Source organism: Varanus komodoensis, unplaced genomic scaffold (genome assembly GCF_004798865.1).
Source record: "Varanus komodoensis strain SLA01 unplaced genomic scaffold, ASM479886v1 scaffold57, whole genome shotgun sequence".
NCBI lineage: Eukaryota > Metazoa > Chordata > Lepidosauria > Squamata > Varanidae > Varanus > Varanus komodoensis.
In genome coordinates, this window is record NW_025336182.1 from 4,318,420 (window position 1) to 4,337,199 (window position 18,780).

The window sequence follows — 18,780 nt, forward strand, 5'->3', positions numbered from 1 at the left end:
GTTTAGTAAATGAACAAGAACCCTTCTATATTTACTAATCTGTTTTATTTGTTCAAACATGGCACAGAGTTACTTCAGGTGAAAATGGTCTCTTCTCACTCTCCATTTCCTGCCTCCATTTCCCCTTCGATCAGGAAGCGCATGTCTAAAGCAACATGAATGCAAACACTGAAGGCAATTTCTTCACCTCAGGTGAGCATTCCCGACATAACTAGCTTCTTGCAAACCAATCTTAATGGGCCCCACATTGGCAAAATACCCAAATGCCACATCCCCAACACACGGTTGTGAACGATTCTCCACCACAGAAAGGCATGTCGTTTGTAGGTTCTACTGGCGCTTGCAACTTCCTGCTTCCGAATCTGCCCACAGGTGAGGCCAAAGCAGAGCGCTGCGGGCATCACTTGGAAGCATTATAGCATGGAGCTGCCTTTGACAAACTGGTCTTCTGGAACCCACCGAGAACATAAATAAATTGACAACTGAACATTCAAGCCGGCTGTTCTGTTTGGATTTAGGTACGGCAGCTTATCTCCCTTGCTGGTTTTTTTGTATCTTGAAGGGCCCTGGGCCTGTTGGAAAATGGATCACAGAACACACACTCTGTGCTTGCAATAAAAACACCCCACAGTGAGTGAGCTTAGAGACCCCCATGAAGACAAATATATCATGCTGCCTATCAGTTTCTCTCTGAACAGTAAACACTTTTTTCAAGACTTTTATCTATCCCAACAGAGAATGAGACAGGTTAAGTGCTGATAACACACATTCTAATTGGTCCAACTATTCTTCTCTGGAACCGCCGCTTATCTGGCATACCAAAAGTGGTCTGTGTTTCAGAATCAGAGCATCCATACAGCTGTTGCCCTGGGAGGGCTTCCTTCCTGTGGAAGGGAAGACATGCTGCAAAGGAGGTGGGAGGACTTGCAAATCCAAGGGAAATGTCCAGAAGAAGACCTGAAGACCCTTGCACAGCTACAGAAGGCCAGCCTGGCGTGCCACTGGCCCGATAACACTGTTTGAAAGCACAGCCTGGTAGCCAGACACACGGAACCTCGGCCAGATTCCTGCACTACTCGTGCCAGGTAACAAAAATATCCCAGGACCAACAGAAAACTTGGCAGATTTTGGGAGGGGGGAGCAGAGGTGCTCGTCGGGTTCCAAACTAGCACAACAAGCCAGAAAAGCTGGTTCAGGGAGGGACGAGTTGCTCGCTCCAGAGGTGGGAGACACCTGGACCAGCCAGCTGAGGGGCTCTGCCCAGGTTAACTGGCTTCAGGTGAGGAGCTCGTTTCCGCCTGGGTGCTTGGACCCTGCTCGTTGCTGGAGGGTTTCTTGTCCTGCACTTTGATGAAGAGACCTAAAACCACGAGAGTGGGAGAGAGAGAACAAAATTAGTAACTTGGCCAGTTGGCATATGCTTGCGTCTCTGTTAAGGGAGACTCCACTCAATGACCTTGCCAAGTTGGTCATGGGATCTTTGGGGGGACGGGCGGGGGAAGTAAGGGCAGTGAAATTTTCTAAGGAATTCCTCAGGGGTAGCAGGGGTGGGGGGTATGAGATGAATGTATTTCCTGCAAGGCCACTGAATTAAAATTAAAATTAAAACCTGGACAGCTAATACATTTTTTCCAAGACCTCCAAACATGTAGGGATTAGAAGATGTTTCAGAATCCAGTGCGAGGAGGTAACAGCTCAGAAATCAAGAAGGGAGAAGGGGAAGGGTTTCCAAGTCGAAACCTGCTGAGGCCTGCAAGAGCCCGAAAGGTTGCCCACACTTGGCTCTGCTCGAGGAAAAGGCCGCAGTGTTGGCGTCCAGGCATTCCTCTTGCGTGTGGTTCCTTCTATCAAAGCCACGCGCAAAGTGGGGGCGCAGAACAAATTTGGTCAATGAGGGCGCAATTCCTCATATCTGAGCACCAGCCTTGCTGGGTTAAACACCCCAACGCCATCCCACAGCGCAGGCAGTCCCTCTGACTTGCTGCAGCTGTTCATCTCTTCCCACCTACTCAATTATTTGATTTATAAAACTACATCCAATAGTCCCAGACAGGACTCCCTAGGCAGCATACATTCCTCAACAATATCACATAAAATTGTACCACAGAGATTCATTTTAAAAGACTGTTAAAATATAATCTATGAAAACCTAAGCTAATACTAATCAGGTTTCCACATGGTGCTTTAAGAACCTTTGTTCTCAGTCAGAGCGGTGGATAATTCACGGGGGGTACCTACCGCTGGCCTCCGCATAGAGGGTCTGCCCATCCAGGCTCTCCACCTGACCGCTCGTAAACAGCTTCCGGCCCTCCATCCGGTCCAGCCTGCTCTTCACCAGGACCACGGAGCCAAGGGGGAGGGGGCTGAAAGGGGAGACACGGGGCTGTGGGATACGGCCTCCAGCTTCGCAACCAATGCCCTCCTGCTGCTCCTAACCGGCAGGTCCTGTCCGCAGCCGGGGAGAAGGGACACGGATCTGGCCGGAAAAGCAGACCACGAGGAGAGGCATGTTCAGAGCCAACAAGCCGTTCCGGCAGGATTCTTAGCCAGAGGACTGAGCCAGGAGCAAACCTAGCCCTGGGCACACCAGGAGGATGGCTCAGGCAAAGCAGTCTGGACTTGGGCTTTGATCTGGATCGCAGCCTCTATGTAAACATCTCCTCTGTTCAGCGAAGGATGAAATTGAAAGCCCACAAGGGCCTGGAGCAGTGGAGGCAAGCAGCGGCCCAGATGGAGCCTCTTCTCGGCCATGTCCCACCTCAAACTCTTACCCCTCCCCCATTCCTGCGTACTTAAATACCTGGATCCACTTACCTCTTATAGTTGATGCTGAGGTGAGCGGTCATCGCCCGGCCGGCAATGCAGTTGGCAGTCGTCCCAAGCGAGGCATCGAGGATGCTGGCGATAGAACCGCCGTGTGTGAATCTGGGACAGCACAGGCAACAAGCAGAAAGGGGGGGAATTAATGGCCAAGCAGGGCGAGAGGAAGGTAGGAAGAAGCCAGACTAGACGGCCCGGGAGGACCCTTCTGACTCGCGCTGTTTCTGTGTGAAGAAGATTCAGACCCTCAAGTGAGGAACGCTCTGGGCAGGCAAGGACGAACTGGGCAGCAGAAAGAGCCGGACCTTGAGGAGAAGCTGTGGCGAACAGTATTCTAAGTGCGGTCGCATCACAGCTTTGCACCAAGGGAGCGCCATCTTGGCAACGTTTCTTTTCAGCTCCTTTCCTAATTATGCCTCACAGAGATTTTGCTTTTCCCCAGCGGCTGATCAAGAGAGAATTGCCATCGTCCTGCCCTTTTTACCAGGGAATTGAGGGTCTGGCCATACACAAAAGGGATCTTCAAATGCTTTGCGTGGGCACATCTGGAAATGTTGAACGGGGATTGTGATCGCTCTCCCAAAAGGCTGCCATGCGGGGGGGGGGGCAGCCTCACCAATTGGAAAGGCGGCTCCCAGGGTGGGCGTGAGAGTCCCGAAAAGCTGCTTAGCAGCCCGAAATGAAGAACAGCTTGTTCAAAAACCCAAGTGCAAGGGAGCTGGGCAGGGCTGAGCGCCAGCAGACAAGCCGCCCTGCTGAACCCCAAGAGAAGAGGTGCTGAGGGCAGACTTGGCTTTGCAGCATCCAAGCCTGGGGGGCAAGGACGAGCACAGCTGCCCGCAGAGGCACTGGTGCCCAAGGACTCCGCACGGGAGATTCCGGACATAAGTTAGCGAGGCTCCGTTCTCATCTCAAAGCTGCAGCTCCGTACGAAGCAGGCAATTGTTTCTGCAAGCAAGGGTGCTGAAGACCTGGTTCCTAAGCCTCACCCTGGCGGTCCCCCGAGGTAGGGACCCGGCTGGAACACGCAGAGCAGCCTTTCTTCTGATAGGTTCAGGAACATGGCGTACTCGAAGCCCGCACCTTCAACATCAGTATTCCTGAGGAAGTTGCGGATGCTGATGTCCTTCAGCTGCTTCCAATGCCTGGTCTCTCCTGCGGGGGCAAAGAGGGAAGAGTGGTCAGCATCCAGGACTCCAGGTGGATGCTCTGGGAACCCTCCCTGAAGTAGGTTAAGGTATAGCCGGAGAAGAGGCTTCTCTGCAGTGGCGCCCAGATTGTGAAATGTGCTCCCAAGAGAGGTTCGCCTGGCGCCGACTTTATACTCTCTTTGGCGCCAGGGAAAGACCTTTATTTATTTAAAACATTTCTATGCCGCCCCCATCGCAACAAAGCCTCAGGGCAGCTCACAAAGGATACATAAATACATAAATAATAACAATATAACAATAAAAAATAATCATTTTAAGAATTAAGGATTTTAGATGTTTTAAGATTTAAGATTAGTCACATTCTTTTTTCTTTAGTTTTGCAGAATTGACTGTAATTTGTTTTGCTTTGTTATTTATTGCTTTAATCATTATACTATTATATTACTGTTTAATTATTGTAAGCCGTCCTGAGATGTTTTATTGGGAAGGACAGGATAAAATTTTTTTAAATAAATGAATAAATGCCAAGATTGTGTACCGGAGTAACAAAACAACCCGAAGTTACATTATCAGCCCTCTTAGTGGTCATTGATATGCACCTGAAATTCTGTGTACTGCAGAGAAACTAAAAGAATTCCAGGGACAGGCGACGGTTCATCCTCCAGCTCCCATCATGCTTCATGTTTGGCTGTTGGGCTGATGATGGGATACGGGTGGCTCACCTTTGTAAAGGGCATTATTATGCAGATTAAAAAAAACACAGAAAGGGAAGAAAAAAGTCCTTCGCTCCAAACGTGACATTCAGTTCTCAGCTGAGACACTTCTGGGGAAAGAGTGAACGCAGCTGGGTGAAAGGGAGAGGCAGTGTAGTGGAGCGGTTAAGGGTGCAGGAACGGGGCTCGGGGGATCTGGGTTCTAATCTCCACTCAGCCACGCACACATATATCTCCCTGGGTGCAGGTGGGCCCTTGCGCACTCAGCCCAGCCTACCTCACAGGGTAGTTGTTGTTGAGGATAAGGCCGAGAGAAGAATTATATAAGCAGCCCTGAGCTCCTAGCCAGGCAAACAGGCAAGATATAGATATAATAAATACAACCAACAAGGAAGACCGTCATCCACCGTGCCTGTGAAAACGGCTCCCCGCATCTCCCACCACAGCCTTGAAGCTCAGCCAGTGAAGCTCAGCTCAGCCAGGTGCAGATACCAGAGTAGCATTTGCAATTGACTTCTAGAAGCCATGCCAGATTTTTAAACATTACTTTTGGGGAACTGGATCGTTGGTGGCCAAAGATGAAGACAGAGATGATGAAATAATGAATAAATTAAGAACACTGAGCTACTGGGATACAGAGTGCTAGTCCAAGTCCAAACCAAACCAGACTGCTATTAACTGCGCTTGTAGCTTCCCTAACGAGAAGACCATTAAGGTCATTTCTGTAAGGACTGGTGATCAGAGAAAGGAATTTGGATTCTAATCTCCTAGAGCATGAAGCACACTGGGTGAGCTTGGGCCATTCACTTCCTCAAACTGAAATCCACCTCACAGGGTTGTTATTGTGTGCAGATAAAGCAGAGCGGGGGAAGTCAATCTAAGCTGCACTGGGCACCTTGCAAGACATAAGACAGGATATGAATGCAATATAATGACAGTAAAGGCAGCAATAACAGCATTACTAGGGACAAAAAGAAAGAGATGCAAAAAAGGAGTCAAGGAGGAAAATAGGGTCATCCTACCAACACTGCTGGCAAACCAAATGCTTTCCTCTTCCCTCCCCATCTAATTATCCTCTGATGACACGGCTTTGTAGACTACACCCCAGGGGCAGTGACTGTCTAAAACTGACTGGTTCTAAGCTGCCCTGGGAGCCTTTCTGTCCCCAGCATGGAATAAAAAATGTTCGGAATAAAAACAAGAATTAATACTTTGAAAAGCAAGAGGAGGCGAGAAGGGCGAGTGGAGCGGCAACCAGGCGAAGGGCCTTTTCCGCTGCTGCTCCCCATCTCTGGAATTCCCTCCCTAGGGAAATCCGCCTGGCGCCACCTCTACTTTCTTTCTGGTGTCACGTGAAAACATTCCTTTTTAAATAAATTTAATACTTAGCCCGTAAGAATGCTGTGGCCTTTTAAAAATATTGTAGTTGTATGGATGTATTTAATCTCTTAAGTGTTTTAATGTGTTAAGTATACATACATATGTTGTAAGCTGCTTAGGAAGGCCTTTTGGCAGTTACAGGTGGCCGATAAGGATGTGGACGAACAAACAAACAAGAGCTTCTCACCTGGAATATGTTCCAGAGCATGCCTATACGAGGGCAGCTTTCTCCACGTTCCATCTTCCGTCATCTCCATGAGCCTGTTGAACTGATCCAGCATTTCCTGGCTCCAGCCAGGATTGGGAAGGGCATAGTCTTTTGTCTTTTCAGGCTGCGTGAGCGGGATCTGAAAGTATGTAAGAGAGCTTGTAAGGTGACTGCGTTTGCTCAATACGGGAGGAATGAAGAACCACCGACTGAAGAGCAGATTCTAAAAAAAGATTCCGGACTGTGCGGAAATGGATAGACTGACTTTGTCTTAGAAGGAGAAGGAAGATACATACTTCTGCCAAACCTGGAATTTCTTTTATCACTGGTTAGAGAAATGGGACTATATGTAGAGCCGAATATGGTTATTAATTGTAGCAAGAAGTCAACCCAGTATGTCTGATGTCTCAGGAATAATTTTTGTTTTAGTTTAAACTAGTAGAGAAAATAATAAAAATTTAAAAAGTGGAAAAGAGTGAGAGCTCACAAGAGAGGTCACCCTGAGGCTCCCCCACTGCAAAGAGAGACCTCCTGTCAGCAACCTTCCCCAGAGAGGTCTGCCTGGCGCCGTCGTTATTTGTTTTTCGGAGCCAGGCGAAGACCTTTTTATTTAAGCGGCATTTTAACTGTTAATATTATTGGATTTTATCTGGCCAGGGCGGCTTATTTTATATTGGTATTTTTGTATTTTTAATCTAATGTTTATATTTTTTAATTTAATATTATAATTATTTTTTTAACTTATTGTTGTAAGCCGCCCCGAGGCTTCGGCGAATGGGGCGGCATAAAAATGTTTTAATAAAATAATAAATAAAAACCTTTCCCACCAGCAATTTGGTGCAATCTACCCCTGCCTCCTTGGCTTCCGCTAGACTCCAGTGGCTAGAGGCTCCCAGAGGGTCTCAGTGCTGCTTATGGACATGGCCGTTATACTTTGTTTAGTTTTGGTCAAGATTTTTTGAAATAACTTTTTTCATCACTAGCCCACAGCAGGCAGCCTCATGTCTCCATGAAACCACACAAGCCCGCCTTAGTACCTGGGCATCTGCCTCTACACCTGGAGGCTCCAGCGAGTTAGCACTACTCCTGCCCCTGGGCAATCCCCTCCTCCTAGAAAAACCTTATCTTAAACGACATCCACGCTACAGGCTCTTATAAACGTTTAAATCAAATAAATGGTTCTTGTGAGGGCAAGTTCCACAAGCAGATTGTGAAGCCAGTGATGCAGTGTTACCTTGAACCGGTGACTAATCCGGTGTTACGAGAACCACACTCAGTTGGCACTTGAGGCGGCGGCAAAAAGGATACTGCTTGAAGTGTGAAATGGCAAACTAAGCGGTAGATGTCGAAGGGGGCAGAGAACAGTTTCGTGGTGCCTATTGTTTGCTTACGTGGTCTGCCCGGAGTTACAGTATTTCATTTACTTTGGGGGACTTGTAGGGCTTCTAATTACTTTGAATAAATCAATATATTGTTCCAGCTCCATTCAGTTTACTCCACCTTTGCCTTCACTGGATCCCAAACAAACACCTGCTTAACCCTGTGTGATGGTCAGTGAAATGCATAACAGAGCCACACATTTGCTTTAATATCAGTAGCAAGATCCACGCAAAGATCTTGCAAAGCAAAAGCATCCAAACAAAACTGAGGGCAGGAATCGACAAAAGGACGCCCTACGCAAAACCAAGGGAGGTTTAGGTCTCCTCAGGAAAAGTGACACCCACCTTCCCCTTTTCTCGGTACTCACTGTGGCATTGCACACAAGTGCATGGGAGGCACGCTGCAAGGTTCCCTCAGACGCCAGGGCTGCCTGTGAAGGGGCGCGGGGGGTCCTCTGGCAGGCAAGCCCCTTCATCGCCCTCAGGAAGCTCCTCAGCATGATCTTCACGGTAAAACAGGCCTCAGCTATCCGTATCGCTGGTCATGAGGCCAAGAGGAGACACCTCTGCCTTTGAAGGTCACCTCTGCCAAGGAAAAGCAGCTCAGTAAGGCAAAGGAAATATGAACTGGAAAGGGCTTCTCCACAGGAATGAGAGACTCTCCATAAATGTCAGAGAAACTCATTCCCATCCCAAGTGAGAGCTAGAATCTGGCAAAGATTGGGGAGCAGGGAGAATGCAAGGAAACAAACAAAGTATACAGATCAGGCTAAGTGCTTTGGCCACGAGGTTTCAGGATGGAGATGAGAGGCTGACTTGACTAGTCACTAATGGGGGCTGCCATTAACAAGATTCCTAGCAGTACTCTGGGACTAAAGAACAGTTGCTGACCCCCATTGCTGAAAAACAGGTAAACCCAGATCTGTTTGGCCTTTGGCAAAACACACAAGTGCTTTGGCAGGCAGAGAAACACACAATCTTTCCATTAGCATAGCTGTTTCACTTTACAGAATACAGTAGGGGAAAGGTGAAGTATACTGGGACCACCTTTTGTAGTTATGCCAAGTAGCTGGTGGGAAGGGAAAAGCAAGAAGTACCTCCCCACTTGGTAGAAAAATATGTTTCTCTGTCCTGAAGGGCTGCAATTTCAGCTCCTCTTCTGCTCTCTGGGAACCTGTACATTTAATCTAAGGCAAGGCACAGATATAAGTTTCAGCTGACCTTGATTGCCTGACCACAACGGGGAAAATTGCTTCCCTGGCTGCAGCACCTGGCAGAGATCTGGAGCACAATCCTATGCCTGATTAAACAGAAAAATAAGCTCTATAGCCCCCATTGAAAAATATGTCAATCCTGCATATTTTTTCAGCCTAAATATGCCTAAGCTTGTATTGTAAGCCCACAATTTCCTTCCAAAGACTGTCAAAGCACAAGCACAACATCAGTCCTATCGTTGTGGGCTTTTCCCTGATGTCTCGATGAACAGAATTCTGGCCCTTGCACACGCATTCGAAGGCTTTGGCTTGGCCCAAATGTGGATTTTGGATTCCTCCTCCTCGCATTCTGCACAATGTGCCAAACACAACTTTAACAAACATGACGCCAAAGTTTTCCCAAAGGCCAACCCTTGGCATCCACCCTGAACACAATATTACAAGTGCGGGCGTTTATCATTAAAAACAAGCAACAATGAGAGTGAGAGGGGCAGTGAGCTGTCGTGGTTAAGGGTGTGGGGCTGGGGCTCGCGCCTCTGGGTTCGAGTCCCTGCTCAGCCATGGGGCAGACTGGGCCACTTCGAGCCAGCCAGCTTCTCCGCCCATCCTACCTCGCAGGGTTGTTGTCCTGGGGATCAGACCAAGCAGGCGAAGGAGAGCGATGTAAACCGCCCTGTGCGATTCAAGGGAAAGGGCAGCAGAGCAGCCTAATCAATCGCCGCAGTCACGCACAATCTGGGCACCGCCCCCCCCAAACTCCGTCTCTGACCTCCCCCCTCCTCTTCCGCATGACCTGCTTTTGGGTGACCCTTGACCCCGGCTGACCTTCGGGGAGGCCTACCTGCGCAGGAGCTCGTGCACCGCCTCCAGGCCACCGCCACCCTCGGACAACCGGCTCCTGGTGACGTCAACGGAGGGGGCGAGGTCACGCGCGCGCGCGCGCGCACTTCCGGCTCCGCGGGGGCGCATGCGCGTCCTGCCCTCCCTCCTCCGGAGCGCGTGACGTCATGCCCGCGCGCTTTCTCAGCCTTCCCATGTCCGCGCAGCGAAGCCTGCTGTGCGCGTGCGCGGCCCCTCCCCCTCCTCCCCCCTCCCTCCCTCCCCGTCCGCCCTTCACCCTGAAAGTTCTCCCTTTCTCAATATTTTTATTTTTTTTATGAAACATCTCCAGTGAAACATCTCCAGCCGATTCTTGCTCTTTATTAGGCTATACGAGCTCAGGCGAACGTTTCCCGGGGAGTTTTGCCAGAATGGTTATTTTCCCGCAGGGCAAAGGATTCCTAGGCATGTGCAGAGTGCTTTCCCGGCTGCACGATGAGATGCACAGAAATAAACGGAGCTTAGATTAATCTGGACTGATTAGTCACACTGATTTACTCTTGGGGCCTTTATCTCTGAGGTGTCACGAGCCTCATTGTGTAATACTCTCCCTTGCAGCCCTACAATAAGAAAAGCTGCATCTGTTGAATTGCTCTTTACACTAACGTTGAAGCCACCAGAAAAGCTGTTAGGTAGAAGTGCATCTCAGCATCGCTATTTGTGCCACATGGGGGACAAAGAGCATTTCTCTTTCCAGCAGCATGTTGATTACATTTGCATCCTATTTTCCTTAGGTCCAAGTTCCCTTCACCTTATGGCTGTCCATAATAGAGGCTGGGCTGGAGGTTGGTTGCGGGGCACAGAAAGGGAAAGCGTGGCTCTTCGTCTGAGTGTGGGTGATGTCAGCATCTGAGGTGTCCGTGTCTCTAAGCGTGTGCAGAATTCCCCCATCCCGAGAGAATGCCCTTACTGTAATAAAGCTGAATGAAAGGTTTCCCTGAGCATGTTCAGAGTGCCTTCCCTCCCAAAGGGAAACTGCCTCCTTGCTGGATGCCAGCCCTTCTTAACCTTGCAACTTCCAGATGTTTCGGATGACAGCTTCTAGCATTCTTCACTCTCGACTGTACTGGCAGGGCCTTGTGGGAGCTAAAATCCAAAATATTTGGCATGCCACCATGTTAGGAGGAGGAGGAGAAGGTCGACATACGACCAGGCTTTTTCAGGGCTGAGGCTTGTTCCTAGCTGCCTTCTGACGCCAGAGGGAGCATGTGGCCGGCGTCAGAACATGCCACATTCTCTGTCCTGCTGAAGTAGCATTTCCTGCCAACTACAGTATTGGGATTGATTTGCGGTGCTTTTAGTGCAGTTGGCCAACAGCCTCCATCTCCATTAAGCTGAAGAAAAGTGATCTGACAAAGACTGGAGAGCAGAACACTGTGTCACTAAAACACTGGGACTCAACCCGCTGCGTTTATTTTATTTATTTATTTAGAAAATGTCTATGCCGCCCCATTCGCCGAAGCCTCGGGGCGGCTCACAAATATATCATTTAAAATATTATACAATAAAAATATAAAACAAGTTAACAATATAAAATAAGTCGCCCTGGCCGAAGAATAAAATAAATAAATAGTATTAACAGTTAAAATGACGTTTGAATAAAAAGGTCTTGGCCTGGCACCGAAAAACAACGACGGCGCCAGGCGGACCTCTCTGGGGAGCGCATGCCATAGATTGGGCGCCACCGCATGAGGAAAGGAAAAAGCTGGTTGATGCCACTTCTCACTGTGGGATGCAAGTGTGCAGCATTTGGGACATGTTTCATGTTTGTTCCTTTGGACACCCTGACAACAATCCTGCAAGGCAGGCCAGTTCCATATTATCGGTACTGCTGCAGGGGAAGTGAAGGAAGGAGGGCTCTTCAGCCCTTAGGTTCACCAGGAAGCAGTTCCCAAAGTGAGCCTCCCACTGCAGCCGAGAGGTTGCAACATTTTCGGCTTTTGTCCCCCTGAATGGACACAAGTTTGCTCCCTCGAAAGGCAAAAGGAAACGGGGCACCGTACACCAGAAATACCAGCTTTTTTGAAGCTTAACCTCGTACTGCCTGTGATTTTCAGCAATTAGCACTTGCACCGTGAGCAAAGAGCTGAATGGCCCGCAGATCCCGGCAGAGACTCCCGGCACAGCGGGATCCCACCCAGATCTCGCCTCCCAACTGAGCAGCATTCCTGCTTCGAGGGTGCTGAAGGGGACCCCGTGCCGGCTCCGTTGTTTGCCCTGGTGCGGGAGGCCCTTTCCGGGAGAGGCGGGTGTGGAACACCTTCGGGGCTGAGCTCAGTCCAGCCCCCGTGGGGAATGTGATGTGTGTTCTCATTATTTTTTCAGATCACCCACCCTAGGCTGGAATTCGATCCCCCAAGCCCTGGAGGACCCACCTAGATGCTTCTTGGCTGATTCCAGAGGGCCTCTTGATAAACCCAAGGCTAGCTCCGCTCCCCGTTTCATACCACAAAGTATTTTGTAAACATCACCTTCCAGACATGAATGAAGGCTCTTGGCTTTGCCGTCCAGAGGTATGCGAGCCCTCACATGTTTGATGCTCCAGGTGGCTTATAGCAATGTCAAAACACACATAATTTGGCTTTTCCAAATAACCTGCTGTTATAAACAGTTATAATGTAACAGGGTTTAAACTACCATGTGCATAAAACATTTTACCTTCACAAATGCACCCCTGGATTAAAAGATCTGCATATAGTTATGCAAAGGCCAAAGGAAGGAGAAATTGACAAATCCAAACAGCAGAAATAACTCCAAATGAGCAACTGTTCAATTACCCCGAGCTGTACCATCTTAGTCCGGGAGGAGCGTGTCAGAGAAGCAAGGCTGATAGGCCATCCGTACAGATTTTTTAAAAAGCAGAATCACAAACTGACCAGGAACAGAATGGCACAAACCAAAGACAGGAAGAATGAGAAATACAGAGAAACTGAAATTGACGGATTTGGCCATTCTAACTGGCTTGATATTGACTGGGTTCAGACATTCAAGGATTGAGCGTGGGTTGTTGTACCATGGATTGTTGTTGTTGTTTTGTCTGATCCCAGCTGTGCTGCTGAGCCATCGCTTAGTTAACCATAAACAACCCCTACTTACAACTCCTACTTAGCTGTTGGGATGTGAACTGTGGGTTGTTCACTATGGTTAGTTAGCTCGGTTGGGTTCCGACAACAAGATGAGCCATGTTTCAACAAAAGCCCATGGTTCAATGAGAATCTGCGCTCAACCCATATTCAGTCCCTGAGCATAGGTTGTCATCATGTCTGAGCCTAGTCATTAAGATGCTGTGTGGTGCAGTGGTTAGAGTACCGGACTGGAACTCAAGATTTCTGGATTCTAGTCCTCAGTCAGTTCTGACGCTCTCTAGGCTCTCAGTCCAACATACTGTGAGGATAAAATGCAGAGGAGAGAAATGATGTGAGCTTGGCTTCCTTGAAAGGGGGAAAAACTAGGAAATAAATGCAATACAGTGCTAGTAATAATCCCCCACCCCCAAAGAGGAACTGAATGTACAGAAGACGCTTTTTCCTGGTTACCAAGTTCTGTGGTTTACTGTTTTGCAGTCATGAGTCAGGGCCTTACTCACAGGAAGGATTTTCTTTTTTTGAAAAAAGAAAACAATTGAAACCAGTAAGTGGGTGAGCCAATCTATCTTTCCAAAGCCAGCAAAATTCAGGAAGGCCAGGAGTCTATTTTACAGAAGTTGTGCCTGAATTTGAAAGGCTGCCCAGTCCAACTCCAACAGAAAGACAAAGACCTTGTAAGGCTTAGATCCAAAGTGAGCCTGCCTGAATGGGTCTAAGCCAGGCAAGCCCCAGATAAAACCCATCAAAGACTTAATGATGCACCTGGAGGGGAGACCGGAATGCGATGCGTTGTATTTCTACTCAGATGATCATATGAATTTCTGGGTTGGCATCTACACATACAAATTAGTCCACACCAATTTTATGCAAATCAGTGTCCTCAATTGACTTTGCTTCCCTTTGCATGATTTTTAAAAAATTACTCCTGTCCTATCCCCCCCTTTTTCCTCTTGTAAGGACCCTAAGGAGGCTTACGTGTTCCTCTTTCTCCTCATCCCCATGTGAAAACGCCTGTGAGGTGGGTCAGGCTGAGGGTCAGCGACTGGCCCAAAGTCACTCCATGAGCGTTGGAGGGGGACCAGCCCCTGGATCCGCCGAGTCCTCGCGCAGCCGCACTCGACCCTCCAAACTTTGTGGCTCTCTCAGATCACACCTGGGCTGTGGCGATAACGTGCCGAGACTTTTCTCCAGTGAGCAGGGCATGCAGTCAAACATCTTTGCTTGGTATGTGTGCAAACTAACGCAAGATGTCGGCTTCCACAGGCTGGTTGTGAGAAAGGCTGTCACAGAACTGTCTGAAGCTCTCCTGACCAGCTCCACTTGGAAGACCAAGAACAGTTAGTCAAGACTTGCAGTGAGCAGCTGCCGCAGAAAAAGCAGCCGCGCAGCTTAGCAACGGCTTGCCTCTTTCCCACTTAGGATGAGCTGTTTTTCCCTTGAAAACAATCCGTCCTTTCCAAATTGACACCTCCCCCATATCAAGAAGCTTCTGCTCCATTTATGCAAACGGCTGTCCTCCTTTTGGGCTACACATTTCCTCATTTTTCGGCACTTCACGAGAGGCTGGTGAACCCGGCACTGCCGATGCGCAAGGACACAGTGTCCCAGCGCAAGAGGCACGGAGGAAGCCTGCCTGGAAGGTTTTCCCTGGGGGAGCATGAAGCGCGCACTCCTCTTGGTTGGGGCTGCACATCAGCTTTGAAGGGGCAGTTGCTGGAGGCCTGCACTGTGCTTCTCATTTAAATTATTTCAGTGGCATAGGCTGACTTTTAGTCTTCTTGACGAAAGAAGAGTTTCGCAAACGGTTGAGAAGAGAGGCTGAAATGCTCCGACGGAAGACAGACCGCTTCCTGCAATGAGGCATGGTTCAGAATTAGCTCACGAGACCATGGGACTCTCCCTCTCTCCGTGTGTGTGTGTGTGTGTGTGTGTGTGCGCGGGCGTGCACATGTGCAAGGGGAGGGGAGGAGCCGAACACCCGCTGAGGCTGGCGGGTGGCCCCCGGCTCCGTCACCTGGCAACACAAATATTTGCAGCCCAACTGCTTGCGACCGGAACCGGGCCAACCAACGTTGTGGGTTGTGACAAGAGACACTTACGAGAAATCGAAGGGGCTGTTTCTCATGTGGCTGATGAATGCTTGTGCCTGGACCACAGCCTGGCCTTCTGGCCACCATCCTCTGCCTAGCATCTCCACCAAGAAGGCTGAGGAAAATGGGACATGTACGTGTCACAGGGAGCAAAACACTCAAGAAAGTCTTCCTTCTCCAGTGTGAACTTGCCATAAAGTTCCATAATTTGCAGCTTTTGGATTCTGGACCGGATAGTCTCATGAACACAGGGGGGTGTTGTGTGTGGATGCAGCTTTTTCGATGGCCATGTGTCTGTCTTCACTTCCTTCAAAGTGAGATAATCTAGCTTCGTGGCATTGGTGCCCCCTTTCTGCTCAGTGGGGCCCTGAGAACATCAAGAATTACGCTACAATATTCTTTGCAATGATCCCTCACGAGAGCAGCGGAACAGAATGGAGCAGCCGGAAAAGGTCATGCCGAAGAGGCTGGCTGCACCTGAAGCACTTCGCACTGCACCATTTTGTTTTGTAATGTTTACCACCAGACACCTGTTTTGACTGGCTTTGTGGTAGTTCCATTCCTCTCCCAGCAGAGGTATGAGGAGAGCTCCCTTCAGGACGGATGTCACAGCCAACACAGCTGAAGTTGGGTGCCCTGGATGCCGCTGGCTAGAAAGGCCGTCCGTCTGGACTGCGAACATACTTAGGAAGGGAGAGGAAATTCCCCAAGGGTGACAGAGCTCCTGGACTGACAAGGACACTTCAGAGTTGGCTCGAGCGGAGCAGCAACCAGAAATAGTCACCTGGGTTAAATTCCACAGCCCGCGGCAAACTGAAAGCATTCGCGGGGGGGGGGGGGGGCGAAGAAAGGTGTGGATTCTTTGGGGAGTGCAGAATTTGCCAGACCAGCTGCTGTTCTCCTGCTGCACTGCTAGCAGCCGGTTTTGGGGGCCACTTTTGGAATGCGAGGTGTGTGCTGCCGGCAGCCCGTTCCAAAAGCGCCTTGCTGCAGGTGTGAGCCAGCCGCCCGGTTCTCTAGTCCCAGAATTTGGCAAGCGGGGGGGAGGCCCCTTCGAACGAGGAGCCTGATGAACACACCGCTCTGCTGCAATAGGCCCGGGAGAAGTGAGGGCCCCCCGAACTAACCTAGCTCTGCTTCAGGACACCCCCCTTCCATGTGGCTCGCTGGAGCAACCACCTGGGTGCGATGCTCACCGTCATTACGCTGACTTCTGGCGGCCACGAGTCCCCTTTGCCCAAGGTAAACTAAGGCTCAGGCAGAATGTTATTGGAGCGTTCATTCATTCTTTCAAGGCCAAATGCAGTTTTGGAAAGTTCTCTGGGTTTCAGTGGTGGGTGGGGCCAGGCTACAGGGGGTGTGGCCAAACATCAAAGGGGGTGTGGCCAAAGTTCAAAAAATAGCAATAAGGTGCCACTCTGCAACCTTTTTCTGCCAGCGACTAAGGAAGGCATTTCAACCTTACAGAACAGGGGGAAAGCCCCACACAAAGCTGGGGGACCACCCTGTGCTTGGGGATTGGGGGCTGGATTGGGACCTCCGGCTGGGGGCTTTGTAGCCCCGAAATAAGCACCAAGTCCTTGCCAGCCCTTTGCGGTGTTAACAGTTCCCTTAAAGCTGTTTAGACCATGTCGGGAGGGTGAGATGATGTTATTCAGATGGCCGAAAATGGCTCAAAGGGACTAGAAACATGTTTTTTTTCTTAACCTGAAGATGGAGGGAGCAGCTGATTTCTCTACTCTGAGAGTCTCTCTGTTTGCCTGAGCGCCGGGCCCTGGGTGTTTGCAACTCCTGAGGTCTTTTTGGTCAACGTCTTTCCTTCAGGAATCCTGCACCTCAAGCCTCTTCTGAACCTACCCCAGTCCTGTGGCAGAAATTGGCTTCAGTCCCAAGCGCTTTCTGGATAAAATACCTGGGGGCTGAGGTAAGGGGCGTCTCTGGCATTCCTCTACTGCTGTTTGGACGGAGCGAGCCCACCGTGACCTGGCAATCCGGCATCGTTCTGCTTCCTGGTGCTGAAGCGCCTTCCAGGACCGGGATCTGCAGGGCATAATTCAGCAAAAGCTCCCCTGGCGACGGCGTAATCCCCGTCGGGCTGGCTCTTGGCCAGCTCCTGCAATCGGCGCCAGCAGCAGGATTTGGGAAGATGTGGTGGGGTGCAGTTTCGTCCCTCTCTCAGGATAGCAGGCCCATGGGTGTCATCCGCGAGGCTGCACGGTGGGAGCTTCAGGACTGATCGGTGGAAGTCCTGCAAAGCTGCACTATGGAATCCCCATCCAGATCGCATGGTGACCTCCGCCCTGGGGGGCTTCAGAAGGGGATTGGGCCACCCACGGAGAAGACTCTCCATGGCTACTGGTCCTGATGGCTCTATGCCACCTCCAATATGAAGGCAGTATGCCTGTGTGCTGCGGAACATGGGTGAGAGGGTGCCATTGCATTCTTATCCTGATTGTGGGCTTCATGTTGTCCACCGTGTGGACAGAGCACTGGACTAGGCAGCTCCTTGGCTCGATCCAGCCTGGCTCTTATGCCCTTAGGATTCTCTCAGCGGACAGTTGAATCTTCAGCGGACCTTCCTCTGACTCTCCATTCTGTCCTCTTAACAACCCTGCGAGGTAGGCTGGGTGGAGAGCCAGTGACGGGTCCATATCACCGAGTGACAGTGAGTGGGAACTAGGATCCAAACCTCATCCCATCCCAGTCCTATTAACCATTATGCTACCCTGGCTCTGCAAAAGAACCATCAGCATCATCTCCTTTCTATGGCAAGGAAAATAATCCATCCTCCAGCTGGTTTTTAGCTCCTGGGCTCCCCGTGTGTGTGACTGGGCTTGAAACATGCCACCATCTGCCCTGCCCTGTCCAAGCAGGATGTCAGAATCCCAAAGGAATACCATCAATTAATACAGCTCTGAGGGCCAAATTCTGCCTTGGAGGCATTCCAGTTGCAGGCAGAGCTGAGAGAAAAATGGGGCAGAAGGAGTGGGGAAAAATACTAAAAAAAGTGGCCTTATTATAGTCTAAATCCCCTTTTGCCAGATTCTAAGTCTTAGAAGGGACATTTTTCGACCTTCTAGATGACCAGAGGTACGGGAACTGCACAAAAGCCAGATAACCACAAAATTATTGAGGGATGGGGGAAAGGGGGCACGGCTTGGGGTTAGGGTTTGGGCCACCTGGGCTCTGTATTCCTGCATCTCAAGAGCAGACACTGGTGTTAGAAGTCTTGGCTCCAGACACCCAAGCCTTGGCATGTCCCAAATAGGAATTCCAGATGATTCTCTGCCTGTGAGCTTGTTCTGTGCTCTGTTAGCACATTGGGCAGAGAATGCAGAATAACACCAAAGATGTAGGGCACCGCGGCTGAGACTTGAGCTCCGTGAAGGCTCATTTATCAGGCAGACAATGCGGCTTGTGTTCCACTCCAACGTTGAAGAATAGCCCTTGTGAGGAACCACGCCCAGCGTGGGAACGCAGAAACGTTTCCATCCCTCTTGGTCAAGCTGGTCTTTTTCCCTGGGAGAATCACCAGACTGTTTATGCCGGCACTGAACCTCCTTCAGTCTGGGGGCCAGTTCCATTTTGGACAAATTGTGGGGTGTCCCAGGCTGCTGGAGACAAGGCCCTGAGCCACGATTCCAAGTAACCGGCTTCGATCGTGCACAAAGGAAACCGCTCAGAGGCTTGTGCGTTTCGCTGTGCTGGTCCGAGCCAAGTTAGCCATCGGAGAAGCCAATGTCTGAGATCAGGCAGGGGGCAGGAGGTCCAAACTCCCGGGAAAGCGCTGACGCTCTCCTGCTTGGGCTATCCTTGCTAAACACGCTCCACTTTTGGGGAAGTCTCTGGGCAGCAGCAAG

General features: G+C 50.0%; 1 protein-coding gene across 3 annotated transcripts; it reads right to left on the reverse strand.

Annotated features, from left to right (window-relative positions):
* Window positions 1–26: 26 nt before the first annotated feature.
* Window positions 27–9,787, reverse strand: LOC123032941 (acyl-coenzyme A thioesterase THEM4-like). 3 transcript variants are annotated; one of them, XM_044449179.1, is made up of 7 exons: window positions 9,707–9,787; window positions 8,020–8,236; window positions 6,252–6,411; window positions 3,810–3,975; window positions 2,815–2,925; window positions 2,239–2,363; window positions 27–1,360 (listed from the first exon to the last, which is right to left on the reverse strand). In XM_044449179.1, exons 2-7 carry the CDS (start codon window positions 8,149–8,151, stop codon window positions 1,266–1,268), a joined length of 789 nt encoding a protein of 262 aa, XP_044305114.1. In that variant the 5' UTR covers window positions 8,152–8,236; window positions 9,707–9,787; the 3' UTR covers window positions 27–1,265. The 3 variants fall into 3 exon arrangements, with proteins under 3 accessions (XP_044305114.1, XP_044305113.1, XP_044305116.1); XM_044449178.1 differs by lacking the exon at window positions 9,707–9,787 and adding an exon at window positions 9,477–9,606; XM_044449181.1 differs by lacking the exon at window positions 9,707–9,787 and adding an exon at window positions 8,873–9,378.
* Window positions 9,788–18,780: the final 8,993 nt, after the last annotated feature.